Source organism: Phyllobates terribilis, unplaced genomic scaffold (genome assembly GCF_046119375.1).
Source record: "Phyllobates terribilis strain yellow unplaced genomic scaffold, ASM4611937v1 Scaffold_3__8_contigs__length_932513732, whole genome shotgun sequence".
Taxonomy (NCBI): Eukaryota; Metazoa; Chordata; class Amphibia; order Anura; family Dendrobatidae; genus Phyllobates; species Phyllobates terribilis.
The window spans coordinates 284,656,267-284,676,433 of record NW_027362763.1 but is presented as its reverse complement, the minus strand read 5'-3'; the positions used below and the strand labels follow the sequence as shown (position 1 = coordinate 284,676,433).

Sequence of the window (20,167 nt, the reverse complement as noted above, 5' to 3'; positions counted from 1 at the left end):
CTACAACCAGACGGGGTTGAAGCACACACTACAGGGTGAGCTGTACTCACACACCAGACCTTGCAGACAGCGGTGAACAGTACAGATGCAGAGCACTGTGCACTAGTGCTGCAAGACCAAAAAAATTTCTCTATCTACTCCTATATAGTGTGTTTGGAACCAATTTAGCTGAATACGGATGGAACCACCACACTAATAGGAGATATCAGGAAAAATTATGAATTGGCAATAAAGGACAATGTATGAGGCAGTGACACACACTGAGTGCACTACAACCAGACGGGGTTGAAGCACACACTACAGGGTGAGCTGCACTCACACACCAGACCTTGCAGACAGCGGTGAACAGTACAGATGCAGAGCACTGTGCACTAGCGCTGCAAGACCCAAAAAATTTCTCTATCTACTCCTATATAGTTTGTTTGGAACCAATTTAGCTGAATACGGATGGAACCACCACACTAATAGGAGATATCAGGAAAAATTATGAATTGCCAAAAAAGGACAATGTATGAGACAGTGACACACACTGAGTGCACTACAACCAGACGTGGTTGAAGCACACACTACAGGGTGAGCTGCACTCACACACAGAGACCTTGCAGAAAGCGGTGAACAGCACAGAGAACTGTGCACTAGCACTGCAAGGCACAGCGATTTATAAAGTAGCTTGGGTAAAGCAGAATAGATCAAATAGGTAGCTAAAACTGTCCCTCAGAACAACAGCGTCCTATCCCTAACTGAATTCACAGCAGAGTGAGCTCAAAATGGTGGCGGCGGCTTTTATAGTGCATCATGACATCATTTCAGCAGCCAATCACAGCCATGCCATTAGTTAAGATGCCTACATGCCTAACAGGATGTGCCCACACTTCTTAGGATCCTCATTGGCTGAATAAAATGAAAATGGCTCATTGCATTATGGGAACTTCCGATTCCGGTATACGATATTGCAAAAGTATCGGAATTAAGTATCGGAATTCCGATACTGCGAATATCGGCCGATACCCGATATTTTAGTATCGGAATGCTCAACACTAGTGATTAATATGAACTTTGTTTGTGGAAAAATCCTTTTAAGCATCAGTGACTGTTAAAGGACTCATTATAAAATAGCTATAAAAAGATTTATCTTTATTGGCATCACCGCTGAGCCCAGTGATTAGCTGCAATGGCCATTTGATGTCATTGTGATTCCACCGCTGCAGCAATGCCAACAAAGACTGGGGATATCAATGGACAGCCAATTTTGAAGCGGCAGAGGGTAAGTACTGTTGCACAGCTTCTGGATACCCACAGTTGCGGTAGAAACTTCACAGAGCAGTTTACATGGGATAACAAGCTTTTACTTCTCAGAACATGAGGTAAAGGAAAAAACGCACAGTCACACAGTACTGCACCAGGAAGTAAGAACAAAACAGAAAAATACAAGGGAGACTTTTTTCTTTTACAATACAGTAAACAAGGAAACTTTACACAACATCGCCATCTACTGTCAGATCAGCATAAAGTCCTCCTTCACACAAACAAAAAAGTCCACAACTGTTGCATATACCAACACCCTTTCTCAACAGTAAGGACTTATTAAGTCAAACCCAATTTCTTCATTAGTCTCTGATGTTTTTCAGCATTCAATGCCTTTGTGAAAATGTCTGCTGTCATATCTTCAGTTGGACAATATTCTAATTTCAGGATACCTTGTTCCTGATGGTCCCTCAAGAAATGATACTTCACATCAATGTGCTTGGTTCTTGGGTTAACTCTTTCCATCTGAGCAAGAACAAGACATTCCTGATTGTCCTCATTTATTTTTATTGGTTCCAACTGTGCTTGTCCTAGGTCTGTTAGCAATTGTCTTAACCATAGCACTTCTTGACTCGCATGTGCTGCTGCAACATATTCTGCTTCTGTTGACGACAGCGTTACTATTGATTGTTTTTTACTAGTTCAACTAATTGGTCCACCTGAGAGAAAGAAAAGATAGCAACTGGTAGATTTTCTGTCAGTTTGGTCTCCAGCCCAATCTGCATCAATGTATCCAGTTAAAATGCATTTATCACTTGTAGGCAGTTTCAGTTTCACATTGCTGGTTCCTTTCAAATAACATATTACTCTCATCACAGCATTCCAATCCGCTTTATTTGGCTTGGACACTTTTCTACTTAGAATTCCTACTGCTGCTGCAATGTCTGGCCTTGTAACAGTCGCTAGATACGGTAATTTTCCTATTGCCATTCTGTACTCTTCATTATTTGGTAACACATTTTTCTCACTACTCATCTCTTTAAGATAATTAGTTTCCATTGGAGACTTTGCTGGTTTTGCATCCTTCAATCCAAATGTTTCGGTTATGTCTTGAATTATGTGATTTTGATTAAGTAAGAAACTTCCATCTTCTTCTCTTTCTATCTGTATTCCTAAGTACTGTTTCACATTTACCAAGTCTTTGATCTCGAAATGTTGATTCAGGATTTTTAGTATGTCCTCTTTATCCCTTTCTTTTTCAAAACAAACTAAAATGTCATCAACATATATAAGTACATAGATCCATCTGTCCATTAGTCAATTTGTGTACAGGCAAGGATCAGCTTTGCTTCTTTTACATTTTTATTTTGTGAGCACCTCCTTGATTTTATCATTCCATGCTTTAGCAACTTGTTATAAACCATATATACTTTTCTGTAATTTGCAAACCATGTTTGGGTTACTTTCATCTTTGAATCCTGCAGGTTGTTCCATGTAAATATCTTCTGTTAAACTTCCATTCAAAAATGTTGTCTTTACATCCAGATGTTTCTGTTCCATTTGTTTCATTGCTGCAACTGCAAACAAAGTTCTTATTGTAGTATGTATGACAATTGGAGCAAATGTTTCATCATAGTCTTCTCCATATCCTTTAGCTACGAGTCTTGCTCGGTATCGTTCAGCTGTGCCATCTGTTCGGTGCTTTAAAATCCCATTTACATCTTATAGCTTTTCTTCCTTCTGGTAATTCTGTTAGTGTCCATGTTTTTGAGCCATGCATGGATTTTATTTGTATTTCTGTTGCCTCTATCAATTTATTGGCTTCTTCTTCAGGAAGTCGAGATATGTCTTCCCAAGAGGTAGGCTCATAAATTTTACTTGTACTTGCCTTGTATGAAAGGCGTATTGGTGGTTTTCCTTTGTTTTCTCTTATTGAACGTCTTGGTTCTGTGTCTGTTTGTAGATGTTTCTCTTCACTTTTGGTATTCTGTTTTTTATTAATTTCAACTTCTTTTTCATCAGATATTCCTTCAGCTATATCATTGCTGTTTTTCTCATTTTTTATTTCCAGTGAAATCATAGTGTCTTCATTTAGATCCTCAATGAATGTCACACTGTTACTTACCATAACTCTGTCTGTTTAGGGATCTAGGATTCTATATCCTTTGCAATTTTCACTATATCCAACAAATATTCCTTCCATGGACCTATTTTGAAGTTTGGAACGTTTTTCTGTTGGAATGAATACAAAAACTTTAGAACCAAAAACTCTTAAATGATTTACACTTGGTTTCATACCTTGCCACAGTTCATATGTTTTTTTTGTCCAGCTTTCTAGAAAAAAAGTTGGTTCTGTAGATATGTAGCTGTCATTGCTGCTTCACCCCAATATTTCTCTGATAGTTTGGAATCTGTCAGCATACACCTTATCATTTCAGTCAGAGTTCTGTTTTTCCTTTCTGCTACTCCATTTTGTTCAGGTGTGTAAGGAACAGTCTTTTGATGCTCTATACCATATTTTCTTAAGTAGTTTTCTATTTGGTGTCCTGTGAATTCACCTCCAATATCGCTTCTAATGACAATTGGCTTCCTCTGAAATTTGTTATTCGACTTTGTCACGTAGTCTACTACTTTATTGAAAACTTCACTTTTGTTCTTGATCAAGTATGTGACTGTGTATCTTGAGTAGTCATCTATAAAAGTCACCATATATCTATTGCCACCTGATGTAGTCACTTTCATGGGTCCACATATGTCAGTATGCACCAAATCAAGTGGTCTTGTGCTTTTCGTTTGACTTTCTTTAGGAATAGATATCCTTGTGGCTTTTGATTTTATACAACATTCACATCTTACGGTAATTGAGCAGTCAGATATCAATAGATCCTTTGTCAATTCTTTCCTTTGTAGCTCCATTATACTTACAGGATGTCTGTGTCCTAGGCGTCTATGCCACATGTGAATACAATTCTTGTGATCATGTGCACACAACTTCACCTGTTCCTTTAATGTGTCTAGATGATATAATTGTTTGTCTGCCTTGACATTGGTTATTACCTTGTTTCCTGCTAGGATTGTACACTCATCATCTTTGAATTTTACATTAAGTCCTTTAGCTGTGAGATGTTTTACAGATAACAATCCTCCTTCTAATCCTGGAACATATAACATATCCTGTACAAGTATTTTTGAATCATGCCCAAAATTGTTAGAACAGTTTAGCATTCCTTGTCCAACACCTTCTGCAGTTATTTTGCTTCCATCTGTAAGATAAATGGCTTACTTCTTATTTAAATTAAGCTCAGTAAAGAAATTTTTATTACTTGTCATGTGACTTGTTGCTCCTGAGTCAATAAACCAACCCAACGATGATTTCTTATCAGTCACTTTAAATGTGCCACTCCAATTATTTTCACATGAATCAGAAATTGTGTTTTTCACCTTCTGTGTATTCTCTTTTTGATGTAATTTCTGTTGTTCTGCTTTCCATATAGTACAGCCTTTCTTTAAATGTCCTTTTTTCTTACATCTGAAACATTCTCTTGTCTCTTTATTATAGGGTCTTTTTGATTCTGTAGCTTTAAGAGCATTTCCATTATCTTTTTCAGTAGAAGAATCATTTGTTTGTTCTTTCCTTCTTTGATATTCATCTATGAGTCTGGTCTTCACAAACTCTAATGTAATGTCTGTTTCAGGTCTTGTCTCTAGTGCATTTATCAAAGCAGTATATGAATCCAGTAAACAGCACAATAATATTGCTGCTACATGGCTTTCCTTAATATCTTCAACAATTGATCTCAGTTGTGATATTACTTCCATAATAGAGAATATATGCTTCTGCATGTCATTGTCTGCACTTTGTCTCATATTGTAAAGCTTTCTTAGCAGAAATAACTTGTGATTTAAGCTGGGTCTTTCATGTAACTTTCTTAGTGCTTCCCACATTCCCTTTGCTGTATCCTCATTCCTTATGTGGATTAATTGAGCATCATCCACTAATAGGCTGATGGTAGCTTTTGCTTGTCTATTTTTCTTATCCCATGTCTGATTATCCTCATCAGGTCTATCTGTAGTGATTACTTCCTATAAATCATCTTTAGACAATAACATTTCTACTTTGAAATTCCATAACTGATAATTCTCATTATTCAGCTTAGCCACTGTGAGTTTTAGCTCTGTGCTACTTGTCATCTTTAACTTGTCTTACTTGTTTGGAGAGAATTGTACTGAAGAATTCTTCTGCAATCACCAGGGTCTTGCTGAGAGTTACGGTGTCCTGGGTGTCTGGGGTCCTTGGTGCCTGGGCCCATAACCTGTTGCACAGCTTCTGGATACCCACAGTTGCGGTAGAAATTTCACAGAGCAGATTACATGGGATAACAAGCTTTTACTTCTCAGAACATGAGGTAAAAGAAAAAACGCACAGTCACACAGTACTGCACCAGTAAGTAAGAACAAAACAGAAAAATACAAGAGAGACTTTTTTCTTTTACAAAACAGTAAACAAGGAAACTTTACACAACATTGCCATCTACTGTCAGATCAGCATAAAACCCTCCTTCACATAAACAAAGAAGTCCACAACTGTTGCATATACCAACAAGTACAACTTACTTTGGTATTATTATTATTTATTAATGTAGCGCCATTTATTCCATGGCGCTTTACATGTGAAAAAGGGAGTATACATACCAAAAACACTTAAAATAATCTTGAACAAAAACGTGACGGCGACTGGTACAATAAGAGCGAGGACCCTGCATGTGAGGGCTCACAGTCTACAAGGAAAAAAAATTACAATTACAAACTGCCGTTTGTTTGCCCATCCACACCCACTTGTAAAAATTTTTTTCCTCCTCACTTGATTATATCTTTATGATTTTATGGGGCACTTTGGTCAGTGCAACTGCCTGCCCAGCTGAGACCGTCTTTCATGGGCTGACCAGGTATTCTGAACAGGGTTCTGGCTTTCAAGATACACCTGCATTTGGTGGGTCACTGCTGGGTATGTATTGCTGAACAGGCCTTGTGCATAGACATGCATCTATGTTTGCATTAGTTTTGCAGGTCTGTGCACATCCATCTGGCACTAAGTTACCCCTGTGCCCCATAACTACAGCAGTGATTGCTCTTTTTATTTAATGTGGGGAATTTAGTATCATAAGGATCTTTGATCATCGGAAACAGCATATGTACAGTATATTCTATCTGTATCATTCACATATATGTCACTTGTATAGTCTGATGTTGGATGGGCTACCACCCGGTGTGGTGTTTACTGGATTTTTACTTGTGTTTTAACATTTTTGGGTTTTGTTCTGTGACATGCACTTAATAAAATGTATACATTTTTCACATATCTGTTGCATATGGTGATTAGTATGCATCTTCTTCTTGTTCATTTTTGGTCTCTTTGTGGCATGCTGCATGTGGATCCCATCTGATTAGATGGTGCCCTCCGCTTGTGCACACTGGTTACTGCAGGTTGTACGCTTGTCAGAAGAGGTATGTCTTCAGGTTCCTTTTGAAGGTTTCCACGGTAGGTGAGAGTCTGATGTGTTGGGGTAGAGAGCTCCAGAGTAGGGGGGATGCACAGGAGAAATCTTGTATGCAATTATGGGAAAAGGAGATAAGTGGGGAGTAGAGAAGGAGATCTTAGAAGGATCGGAGGTATTTTTACAGAACAATGAATATGGCAAGCAATAAAGATGGACAACCCCTTTGAATAACTTTTCTTAATTTGACACATATTAAAAAGTGAAAAAGATGATTCCTGGTCTTCGCACAAGTAATAAGTAGATAGATTTGCTAACTTTGCACTTCCTACATTGATGACCTGTTCTTCAGCTATTGATGGCAGAATCAATATTCACATTTTGACATTGATGGTCCAACTTTAAGAAAAAATAGTTGGTGATGGAGTTCAATGACCTCTAGTAATACAAACAGAAATGCCAAGTATTATGTTATCACATTGACACAGCATTGTGCTATCACGTAACCTTGTCCTTTGTCAGTTTCCGAAAATGTTGTCATGTCTATGTCTTCTTCAGTCCCCAGAGCTAAGCCCACCAGAATGTATAAGCAAAGAGGAATTCATGGACAGAACATATGCAGCTGTGAGGCGTGGAGTAAAAGAAGAATACGGGGATTTATTTGATAAGATAGATGTGAGTCGTGAAGGTTTCATTGATTGGGACAAATTAACATCCTTCATGCTGCTTGAGCTTTACGAGAAAGATGAACGAGTGAAATCATCAGTAATTCCCCAGTGGAAGGATATTCGCAGTCTTCCATTAATTCACAAGGAAAACATCCAAAAAGTAGTTTATTTGAAAGGTTCTTGCCGCTACGTAACTTTGAGCAAAGATGGATTACTGGGAGTCTGGGGAGAGAATTTAAAACTACAAAGAAGCCTGCGGATCTGCACAGATACCGTCAAGCTGAAAGATTTATGGGCAACCGGCTTGGTGTTTCTGGCCAATGTAAACAAGGTAAATATGGATGTAAATATAAGTAATGCATATATCAATAAGCCAAGGGCGGAGGGTTACATCGTGAGCTTTATTTGTTTTATCTGTCACACAGACTGTGCACAATGTGAAGCGAGCACCCTGAGCTGGCACAGCTTAGGTATGGGAACAGGATCAAAAAAATGTAATTGCCAGTCTACGTAGACAGGCTAAATAAATGAGCAATGTCACTAAGTAATGAAAAGCATAAATCTAAATAAAAAATAAAACAGTAATTCTATTATTTGTTTCTATTCATTCTGGAAGAGCTATAAATGGAGCACACAAGGCGCAGCTAGTGACCTGTCCCCACGGTTCATTAGGCCAGTTGTATAAGAATGGGAAAATGCACTTGTGTTCCAAATCCTAGTGCAGCATCAAGTCACATAAATCATCCAACTCACCTTAACAACAGACCTGTTTCCCACAATCATCATTTATCACCTCTGGTGGGGATAGATGATAAATGTTAGATCGCTGGGGCCCTATAATCCTTCAGAATGAATTGACTATTTATTTTCACCAGTGAATCTGCGGTGAGGTGAGGAGGTGTTTATATGGAGCCACGATCAGGCATGTGTTCCACGACTTCATGCAACGTTATAGGGTTACAAAAACATTGAATGTCCTGGGGTCTCTTTACCCATAAATTTCAGGGCAAGGTCAGACGGACCAACAGGCAATGTGGCCAAAGCTTTGCCCAATGGCTCCATGCTTTTGAACCAATATCGTGCTGGCATTGGTCATGCTTAGTGGCTGAAGTTTCAAATACGTGGCCAACTAATTATTCTCAACCTAATAGATCCTCCTTATTTTGTTACTAAATGCTGATCAACTACAGGCCACCTTTTCCTCTGGGCTTAAAATATTCCAAAAAGAGTGGTAAGTAGTGATGATCGAGCATGCTTATTGCTCAAGATTTATGAGCATGCTCGAGCGAGCACCTATTATCTTCAGCGTGCTCGGGGGTTACGTTTTCATCGCTCCATGAACATGATTTGCGACTGTTTGACAGCTTTAATACATGTGAGGAATGCTGGAAAAACAGTCGCAAATCATGTTCACTGAGTGAAGAAAACGTAACCCCCCCCGAGCACGCTGAAGATAATAGGTGCTCGCTCGAGCATGCTCGTAAATCTCGAACAACGTGCATGCTCGATCATCACTAGTGGGAAGAGCCGAATAGTTATTTAAAGAAAAAAATAACCCTGATTTCACAATAAAATGTTGGGAATTATTGTTACAATATGTGGCCACCCCTAGGTTGTAATGTGAATGTCAGCCAGTGAAGGGTCTTGTTAAAAAGTTGCTATAATTTATTGACTATATATTTTGAGAAATTGCAGTTATAAAATATACAGTATATGTATATGTTTAAATGTAGGCGATAATCTAAAATCTAATCTGGATAAATACTAGATACAATGAAAAGGCAACTCCTAAATATGGCAACATTGTCTTAGTAACATTATCTCCAAAGTTTGCTGATGTAAGGAAGCTCTTGGACCTTTCATTGCTATTAGTAAAGCTGTGTGCCCATGATGAGTTTTTGGTGAGTTTTTGGTGCAGCATATTTTTGCTGCATTAAAAAAGCAGTGTCTTACAGGTCTTGCTAAGTGGGTGGTATTTATACAAATTTCATGCCCACTCTGCTTATTTTACTTAGTGCAAACTGACCTGCGGTGCGTTTTTCAAATCCACAACATGTCAATTATCTCATGCGAGTACACTGAGTTTTATGTGCAGATTTTCCCCATAGACTTGCACAAGGTGCGGAAAATCCGCAGGTAAAAAAGCTCTTGTATTTTTAGTGTGTTTCTGCTTTACTTAAAACAGACATACAAAACAGAGACAAAAAACACAGTGTCAAAAACATGATTAAAAACGCATGTAAAAAATGTACTCAAAAAACAAAATGAAATAAACGCTAGTGACCTAATTTACTTAATAGGTGCAAAACTGGCGAAGTTCTCTCCGGTCTTAATGAGGGGGCTCGTTGGATTCAGACATTCCTGATTCATTGGAATATGCAATAATGTAATATTTCTGGTGTAAAGTACACCACTTTGTCATGAACTAGACAAGCTGTGGCACCAGGCCACTGATCTGCCCTAGCTCTCCCCATTTTGGCACAGCTGGGTGAAACTGGCTTGAAAATGTGAAAAGTAGCAAAATTTTTGCACAACTCATCGTTGCACAAAACACTTGCGACTTTTCCAAGCAACTTACTCCAGAATTCTTTGATGAATCAAGGCCAAAGAGATGCACATACTGTATCCATAAATGTAAGTTCGACATAGTGGTGGCTGCAAGCAGAGAGAACGTTAACGTTTAAGCACCACTTCAGCATTTTTTTTATTCTTTTTTATTTCACCACTGAAGGGGAATTACTAATGAAAGTTCCCTCCCTCTAGTAATATACTCACCAGACACCACCTCCTTCTATGCGCATTCCTGTGGTCATCTTCAGATAGTTGTGACCTGCCCGTTACTCCAATTTTTCTGGGCGGGTGGGAAATCACTACTCAATGTAAGTCTACGAGAGCCAGAATTAAGCATTGCTCTGAAACTTACATTGAGAGCTTGTGACAGTTACCTCTGACTTCTGGTCAGTCAGGAGCTGCAGTCACAGTATGGCAGAGCGGGACAGGAGAGGTGCTGGGAAGAGCAGAAGATGGCGGCTGGTAGGTATATTACTAGGGGCAGGGAGCATGGATTAGTGATACTACTACGGAGGTGAAATAAACAAAAATCTTCAAAGTGGTGCTTTAAAGGGTTTTTCTCATCATCTTGAATTGGTAATATTAGTAAGTGCTAATAAAAACAACTTTGCAACCTACTTATTATTAAAAACCTTGTTTCTTCTCCAGAATGGATGATTTCTAATGTTAATGTTTACTGCTTGCTTCCTAAGTTACCAGCCACTACTGCAGTCTAGCATCTGGCGGCTGACCATGCGTACTGCTTACAAGCTCTTTCCAGTAGAGCTTGTACACACTGCTCTGAAGCGGACATTGTGCTCCTACTATGCTGCTATATGACACAAAGCTGCCTTTACTTGCAGCATCTGAGCGCGCACAGTTCAGGCCAGAGACACAGCGATGCTGCGGGTACGATCTGTCAGTCAAGCTGGAGTGCACCACCTCCTAGCACCGCAGGAAACCGAAGGCTGGGGAGCGGCAATCTCCAGCTTCAGGAGATGCAACAACTCCTTTAACTTTATAGCTGTGTTAAGGAGTGTAAAAGATTTGTAGCTCTGTCTTAGAAAAATAGAGCTCAGACTTCCAGTACAAGATATAATGAAATTCCTTAAAAAAATGCAAAGGATTTAAAAGAAATGATATCAATTTGTAAAGGGTGTTCAGGGTGATATGAACCTTTTTGCGTGATGGCAAGATAGCCAATTTTTTTGTATGATAGAAAATTCTCACACTAATACATTTATCTCAGTACTAGTTTCACTTGTATTGTCTTTCACTCCACAGATCGCAGTTGCTTTCACCAGTAAGGAAATATGTTTCTACGATCTCAATTCTAAGCAGGACTTGTTTTGCCAGTATAAACTGCAAGGCTTACCTGCCACCCCAATATGCATGGATTACTGGCACAACCCAGATGATGGCAATGATGCTATGCTTACATTTGGAGATATCAATGGGCAGGTAGCGCAAACAATAGATCCCTTCGTCTGCTTAAGTGTCTGTTCACACATGTCAGATTAAAAAGTGATTTTGGTGCAGATTCCACAGATTCATATTCTATGATAATCGGCATTGGCTTCATGTAAATTGGGTTTCTGCACCCTATTCACACACGGCAGGAAAATTTCTGCTAACATCTTTGCCTGCACCATTAAAAACGATCCTCAGAGGAAATAACCAGCATGATACTTATTCTGTACGAAAAGCCAAGGATTAGTCCCATTGAATATTAGTAGGACTTATCATTATGCATATCTGCTGCACACCTGTGCGGTAAAAGACCCCATACACATTAGACTAAAGTCAGCTGAATACGCCGATATCATCGAGATAGCTCAATATGTATGGAGGCCTCTCAACACTTCCCTGACAAATGTCAGAGGAGAGAAAGATGCGGCACGTACGACTTCCCATAGCCGATCCTTTTATTCTTTGGGAGATAAGCCGCTGCCAGAGGATTCTGACAGTGACTCTCTCATAGAGAACACGTGTGATTGGCCAAGCCGAGCATTCCTGTGTATGGGGACTCAGAAAAGATATGTCAGCCGAACGATCGTTCAACTGACTTCTAATGTGTATTGGGGTATAAGGATAAACCCAGGTGTTTAAGATCATTTCTCTCAATATTATGGCACAAACCACACAACAAAATCTGCATGTTTTAAATGTGGATTTTGTTGTATATTTTGCCATAGATATTACCCAATGTATTACCAGTTTTACCCCATCAGCATGTATTATATTGTAAATTGCTGCAAATTTGAGGTACAGATTGGCAATTCTGCCATGTCAGGACTCGCCCTTATATCTGCCATGTGCTAAGTAGAATACATTGTTGGTATAGTGGTAATGTGTGTCTTATCTCTGTAGGTCCAGGCTATCTGTTTCACGGCAGCTATGATATCCTTGTTTGAGCGGCCAGCAAATTCTACAGAGGATCAACAGACTACTCTGTACATTACCTGGAAAGAATTGGTTGGCGGATTCCATCAATGCTGCTCTATTGCAAAACACGAACTTCATGAAAACGACTGGGTGCGACAAGGTGATGTGCCAACTCATTTGTATGAGCACTTTTAGAAATCAACTAATTAGACAAGACAGTGGTCACATTGCTTCTCTTTAAAAGGATGAGACGGTCTCATTAGCCTTCAACACGAGGAAAGTGGTTCCATTCCAAATAAATACTTTGCAGAATTAAATGCTCATTTTTAACCAAGACTGACAGAAATATATAGTGAAGTCTACAATGCTACATCCATTTCTAAGGAGATTTTCCTATTGTTGGTGATTGCTAAGTAATGATGAAACATCATGCACATGGAGGATTTACAAAAGCACATGGACTCTGTGTGCCTACATATGGCGCCTCCTACAGCATGCACACAGAGTTCTGTAATATAGCATGTCATTTAAAGATTCATTTTTTTGTACTATTTTTTTAAGAAATTCAGCAAATCCCCCTTTGTGCAATTGGAGACTTACAAAGGTACAGTAGGACCTAAAAGACTTCTATGGATGCCATATTATGGTAATGTGCATGAGCCTTAAAGTGGTTTCCCAGCCTTAGGTTACAAGTCTGCAGTCACTCTGTGTGATGGCAGACTTGTGAATCCTCACAGCTGGCGCACTGTGTGCTGTGAGGATTCTCCAGAGTGGGCAGTCATGTGACCACAACTATGCAACTTACATACTATCAGTCACATTACGACTTGATGTGTCTGACCTCGCTCAATAAACTTGCAAAGATGCATTGAGTGAGGCCACGCACTTCTATTTGGCACGCTCTCGGCACCAGGCCCGGAGAATCCTCACAGCACGCAGTGTGCACGATGTGAGGATTCATGAGTCTGCAGTCACATAGAGTGACTGCAGACTTCTAGCCTAAGGCTGGAAAACCCCTTTAAGAGTAAAGAGACTCTCAGGGCAGACATATAGCCTGTGTTGCCTGTTCAGCTGCACAAGGGCTTAGAGAGGAGAGGGTTCTGCTTTGGCCCCTGGTTTTATAACAAATATTTGACATTGGAATATTCCTGATATATTACCAATAACTCCCTTACTGCTCTAGACCACCAAGAATGTAACCAAAAACCCATTTTCTTTTCTAGACTACCAGGGATGTAGTTATTAATCCCATCACTGTGCTTGATCACCAAGTATTAACCCACTCCTTTAGATCACCACATTCTGAAAAATAACCCCTAAATTTACATGTTAATCAGTTAATAAAATATATGGGATTTCTAGATGTCACAGAAGGGTTTCTCTCACTCGGGATCCTCCTTTAGAGCCAGAGCAGAAGGAGCTACTGCAAAGAGCAGTTCTGGAGATATAAATTCTGGGAATGCTGGGAGAAGTGGACTCATGTGCTGGTAGTCCACATGGCCCTCAGATGTTGGTGTCTATCAGTGCCCTTTAGTGCACACAACATCTAAGCATTTTGTATATTTTGGAAAAAGGCACACATCGCCCATAGAGTCCTATTGTGAAAAAACATTTTTTGATTGGTGGTCCTCTGTATTGGAAAGAACAGTTAAAGAACACCCTTTAGACTTCTGTTTAGTAAGAGGAGCCCTCTGGATACATTTGATGTATACCCTAGGAACTTTTTCCAGCGTATACACCAAATATAAGCCTTAGATCCAATATTCACTGAGCTGAATATATGCTATATAAACATGTCACGATCCCGCCACTTGCTGTGTCCTAGGGATGCTGTGAGTGACAGCTCAGCTGCAATATGGATAGCAGGGGCATGTCGGGCTGTCAGTGTAGTGTTTGAGTTCCCTTCAGGTGTTTAACCTTCTGAATAATTGCAAGGCTATTCTACCTGGCTGGCAATGTTAGGTCATTGCCAATCATAGCTTTGCTCAAAAGGTGTGTATTTGCTCTGTGTTACTAGTCTGGTTTTCTGATCTTTGCTGCTCGACCTTGGATTTGTCTTGACCATCCGTTGTCCTAGCCCTTTTGTCGTGATCTGCTACCTTCTTGGAATTCTGACTTCGTACTGTTTCCTGACTATGCCTTTGTCTTACCCCTCTGTGTATAACTTTACCCTCTTAACTTTTGACCTCAGACCTCTTGACTACCCAGCCTCTTGGCTTGTCCATAAGTAGTGACTAGTGTCACAGATAGCATCAATAGAATATATTGTTTATTCCTATTTTATAGTATTTAAGGAATTAATGAGAAAATTAATGAGAATCTACAGCCCAATTCTAGTTTGACAGTAAATACTCAAAGTGCTAAGCAGACACCAGTAAAAGATCCATCAATAGCAGCTTGCTGATGATTTCCATGTAGCCATAGATTGCCTTTCGGAATCCACACACAATAAAGAGATGCAGTATTACACAGATACTAGACTTTACATCTAATGACTACAGACCTAATCCAGCGCTGACGCATCCACAGGATGATGCACGGTTTATGTAGCTAGTAGACTGAGGTTTTCTACAGCCACATTGAACTTCTCAAGAAGCAATAGGCAATTTAATAAAAATAAGATTTAATGCTTAAATTCCTCCAGCCGTTTTAATGTTCCAATATTTTACTCCTCTTGGTGAACAATACCGCATCACATTTAGCTGCAGGAAGGTTACTGGATATTTGTTAACGATAGGCTTTGGATTTGCTTCAATTGCTTCAAGTAACATTATTCTCCTTAGAATCTGACAATACTTCTCTGTTATCATTGCAGAAATATTGTAATCTAATTGCTCAGAGAGCTGTACCTGAAATCTCCTGTCTCTTTTGACCTAAACCCTTCTGATTGATTTTCCTATTTCCAGCACACTTAGAAAAGGCCTGTTCCATGCATTATGGTATAATGAAGTCGCAGAACGCCGCAGTACCTTCCTACAGATAGTCTTACCAAATGTTTCGGTTCTGTAGGAAAGGTTTGATTAAAAATATAACAGCTTTTTAATTGACCTTAACGTAACTGTAGTACTCGGCCGACACATCCAAACCTTCACAATAATAAAGATCATTTTTGGATTTGCTTGACATTTTTCATTCCCACGACACTCTGTCTGATAAAACTTCAAATAGCATCCTGTGCTAAACTAATGAGCATATTTCTGTCTTCGCCCTCAGTTACTTACAGCTTTCATTTAGAGGCATTTCTGTCCTGTTCTACAAGTGACAATAACACAGTGATACTGGCCTGGAGAGAAAAAGGCAAAACCCATCTGAAGACAACCTCTCTGAACATCACTAAAGGAATTAATGGCTTCGACTATGATTCTGGACTAAATATAATTGGTACGTATGGGCTCTGAAAGACTGAATATGGCTGTAGTTCTTTTTTATGGCTGAATTATGGAGACCATTTATTGTATGTTTGCCTTTCTACAGAAAGTACCTTTGTTATATTTCCCACAGAAAAACCTGGGCTCAACGTGGGGTCATTTGTTTCTTTAGTGAGGAGGCATTTTTACGGGGCCTTTTATGTGACATATTTCTAGAAGTTACAAGCCCTAAACCTGAGCCGCTGAACTGAGAAATTTAGATGATGTTTTCTTCTGATTTCTGAATATAGAGAAAACTTCGGCACACCAAAGTCTTATGCAACTTGAGTTTATTACAACCCCATATGGCAAAGCAGATGAATTGAGCCAACGTTTCAACCTTTGTCAAGGTATATCTGCTGTGGACGGGGGTGTGAGGGAACAGGATCCTGTTGTCAATGATCCTGTTCCCTCAGAGCCCCGTCCACAGCAGATATACCTGGACAAAGACCCTCTGCGGTCAAAACCTTGGCTCAATTCATCTGCTTTGCCAAATGGGGCTATAATAAACTCAAGCTGAATAAGACTTTGGTGTGCCAAAGTTTTCTCTATATTCTGAAAATTTTACTGCTACTTCAGAGCACCCGACATTTTACAGTTGAGCAACCCTTCACTTTATTCTTCTTCTGACTTCTGTCATGAACAAAGTTGTTATAAAGATCCTGCTTGGATGTTACACACCTATCCCGGGTATCCCGGGCTCTGCTTCCTTTCCTTGGGTACGTTGCCCTTTGTATTGCTCCACTTTATGTTTTGCAAGTTGCCTGGTGTGGATCAATGACATCATTTCCCTAGACCTGAGTTTTAAGATTGACACTCTAGTCCTTTGTTTGGTGTGCTCCACCATCTGTGCTATTTGTGTTTGTGCTTGCTTTCATCCCCACTGGGTTCCACTTTATCCATCCTGTTGCTTCTGAGATTCCTGTGTGTACCAAGTCCTTGTTGCCCATGTACCTCCCTGCTTGCTGCATCAACATCCGGGATCCACGTGCCCAACCGAACCTGATACTTAGAGAATCACCATTCACATTAAAGCCCAAATTTATACACAAATTTGCAACTTAGCCGCTAAGAATCTAGATAATGATGTGGATGGTGATTTGTATCCATTGAAAGAAGACATTTCACTGGATTTCTTAATTTAAACTGAAGACCTCCACTGATTTTGGAATAGTTTTTATTTTTTTTCTATGCTTCTCTGTTCCAAAGTTATGCTTCCTGGGTAATAAAGATGCAAATTTTCCCTTCAACCAACTGGCCGTGTACAACAAAACTTCTCTGTGGAAGTTGCTTTTTTCCTATGATGCTGGGCAATTAAAGCACAAGCACACCTACAGAGAAGTTCTGTGGTACACGCCCAGTTGGCTGATGGGAAAATTTGCACCTTTATAATTGGTGGGCATAACTTTGGAATGGAAGGGCACAAAAGAAAAAGGAGGAAGTCCTCAGTTTAAATTAAAACATGCTGTGAAAAGTTCTCTTTACGTTTTTATACCCTGAACTAATGTCACGTATGTATGTTGATCATGTCTATGCATTTGTATTATGTCTATTTCTCCATTTTCTAGAAATCTACCTACAGCTCTACGGCCTCTTTCCCTCTTTCTCTTTCTGCCACTGGCCTCTTGTCAGCGACTGACAGATTCTCTGTGACCTGCCTGATCTTGTGCAGGGGAGCCGAATGCGCAGATCTATGATCTGACTCTTGCAATGTTATTTGGACCTTACTGCGCATGCGCCACCGGTGGGCATGACAGCGCCTGCGTGAGATCTTGGTAAGGAGAGCAGATCACCAAGAAAAGTGACTTGTCAGTCACTGGCAGGAGGTAGGCGGCAGGAGGAAAAAGGGGGAAAGATGCCAGAGACCTGTAAGTGCAGACAAAGCCCCCTCCACTTGCAAGCTAATTTGCATAAACAGTCGCCAATGAATTTCTAGAAAATGGAGAAAGCAACTTATAATACAAAAGTATAGACACAATATTTCAGATACTTTATATATATAATGTTAGTTTAGGGTCTAAAAACCTGTTGACAGGTTCCCTTTCAGTCAAAACTTACTTTATATGGTTGTTTGCAGCAAACTGCAGCTTAACAAGTATAGATTACAGCAGCTCAAAATGTCCAAACAATTAGGAGGCGATTTGTCATGAAGGGGATTTTAAAGTCAATATTACTTGAGGCTTCAATGCTATATTTGGAGGAATTTGTCTCCTTTATAAATTCCCATTTCAGTATTTATAGCTGGAAGATAGGCAGCCATGACCATTTCCACATTAAATAGTTTATTGCCCTATAAATTCGGATGGCCTTTGGCCTTTTTCTTTAATTAAAATATATTAGTTGTTACCTATCCTGGCTCCAGCTCCTGTCTTTACATCTTCCTTTCCAGAAGCCGTCTGTCTGTTTCTGTGGACAAATTACCTTTATAAACCAGGGCACACCTCTGAAGTTATCATTCTCTTTTGGCCTTTTAAGACCGGCCCTATTGTTCCAAGTTGCTGTCCGCACATTCGGCTCTGCTATAACAATGTGCTTGTGTGCTCTACTGTTCCAAGATGATATCTGAAAGTGCCTTTCTGCTAACGCAGTTTTACTGTTCCAAGGTGATCTTCACACACTCGGTTCTGCTATACCAAGTTGCCTGTCTGCCAACTCAGCTCTATTGGTCCTAAGTACTGTCTGCACAATCGGCACTGCCAAGGTACCTGACTACATGCACCAGCTTGCTGCACCAAGTTACCTGTCTGCACGTCCAGCTCCGCTGTTCCATGCTGAGCCATGTGCTGTGCAGCAGATATAGCTCCACATTGCTAAAGATCTATAGCTGGTGAGTCTGATTCATATGGTGAGTCATAATATTAAGAAATTGTAGTCAGGAATTGTATTACAAAGTACTATAGTTCATAACTGGAGCTACACTTTACTACACTACAAAATAAAAATGAGCACACTCATGAATGTGTGTCAAACCCACCTGTTACTGGCTGACCTGGTGAGATCGAATCGATTCTCTAAGCCATAGGTCCGGGAAAGCCACACGGACTGAAGGCTTTGATTCAACGGAGCTCGACTTGCTGAACAGCATGTGGAATAGCGAGGACCAGTAGAGCTGGATATGTAGAAAACCAAGTGGTTCAGTGAATCTGGAAGTACTAGATGCAGCAGAGCCAAATGTGCAAATAGAAGATATATGTAGACAACCTGGCACCTTGTTGCAGGAGTGGTGTTAGACACAGGAACAGCAGCGCTTTGAATGCGAACCACACCAAGAATAGCTGAGACACATTAGTAATCAGGTTACTTGACACAGCACAGTTGAGGGTACGACAGCATAAGGCATGGTAAGGAAAAGTTGGTTATCAGGTAACTTGAGACTGCGGAGTGGATGATACAACAGCACCAGGAATGGCTAAAACAAGTGGGCTAGCAGAGAAGAATTGGTTATCGGGCACCTTGATACAGCAGAGATTAAGTTGTGACAGCACCAGTATATCAGACAAGAGTTTGTTATCAGGTACCTTGAGTTGCTTGTTGCAGGAAAACAACTGAACCGATAATAAGACACCGGACTAGAGCAGAACCAAGTTAGAAATGTGTCTGAACTCCTGAGAAACATGTGGTAGCTGGATGAATTACTTCCTGAATACTTGCATTGCACACAGCTGCCTGAGTTGGCCTTAAAAGGTATTGGATGATGACATCAGAGCAGGAGCGGACACAGACAAGACAGAATAGTTCCTCTGTACAAGAACAATGCATGGGGTCTTTGCAGTCCTATAGCTCAACATAATGCACAATTCCACCTGCTTTGGAGGTGGAAGTGGACACTCTTAACTCTTAAGCCCTTGTGCGGTTGCACAGGTTGCACCAATGGCATGTCCACTCCTGCATCAGAGGAGGTCCTTGATGGGTTACTATAATAAGCAGGTATGGACTTGAAAAGAGGCAGCCACCTCAAGGGGAATGAAGAAACGCCTGGTGCTGGAGCCAGGACAGGTGAGTTACATCGCCAATTTCAATAGGATTAAGTGACCATCAAAGGTGCATGTGGGCTACCCGATTTTCCTGCAATAGCCAATGTTGGGAGATAAATGAATCAAGTATGTTGACTGATAGAGTCGTCTGTCAGAAGCTACAGTCATTTTGCTGTTAAGCAAGGCATGCATGTGTATGTTCAGAAGGAATGCACCATGCGTTTGGCCGGCAGGAGGTTAGGATTCCCTTTGTATTAACGACTTGCCATCTGAAGAACTTGATGGGACCATTTATTTATTTATTTTGGGTTACATAGCAGCATTGATTTCCACAGCATTTTACAGACATCATCATCACTGTCCACACTGGGACTCACAATCTAAATTCCCTAACAGTATATCATACAAACTTCTTGCAGATATTCATATTGTCCTTGGTGGGA

General features: G+C 40.1%; 1 protein-coding gene across 1 annotated transcript in view; it reads left to right on the top strand.

Annotated features, from left to right (window-relative positions):
* Window positions 1–20,167, top strand: part of WDR49 (WD repeat domain 49) — a 337,861-nt gene that overhangs the window by 28,748 nt on the left and 288,946 nt on the right. The window contains exons 2-5 of the mRNA XM_073674828.1: window positions 7,299–7,739; window positions 11,243–11,419; window positions 12,329–12,503; window positions 15,557–15,724. Of these exons, the coding sequence (XP_073530929.1) occupies window positions 7,299–7,739; window positions 11,243–11,419; window positions 12,329–12,503; window positions 15,557–15,724 (961 nt within the window). The remainder of the gene's footprint in view (window positions 1–7,298; window positions 7,740–11,242; window positions 11,420–12,328; window positions 12,504–15,556; window positions 15,725–20,167) is intronic.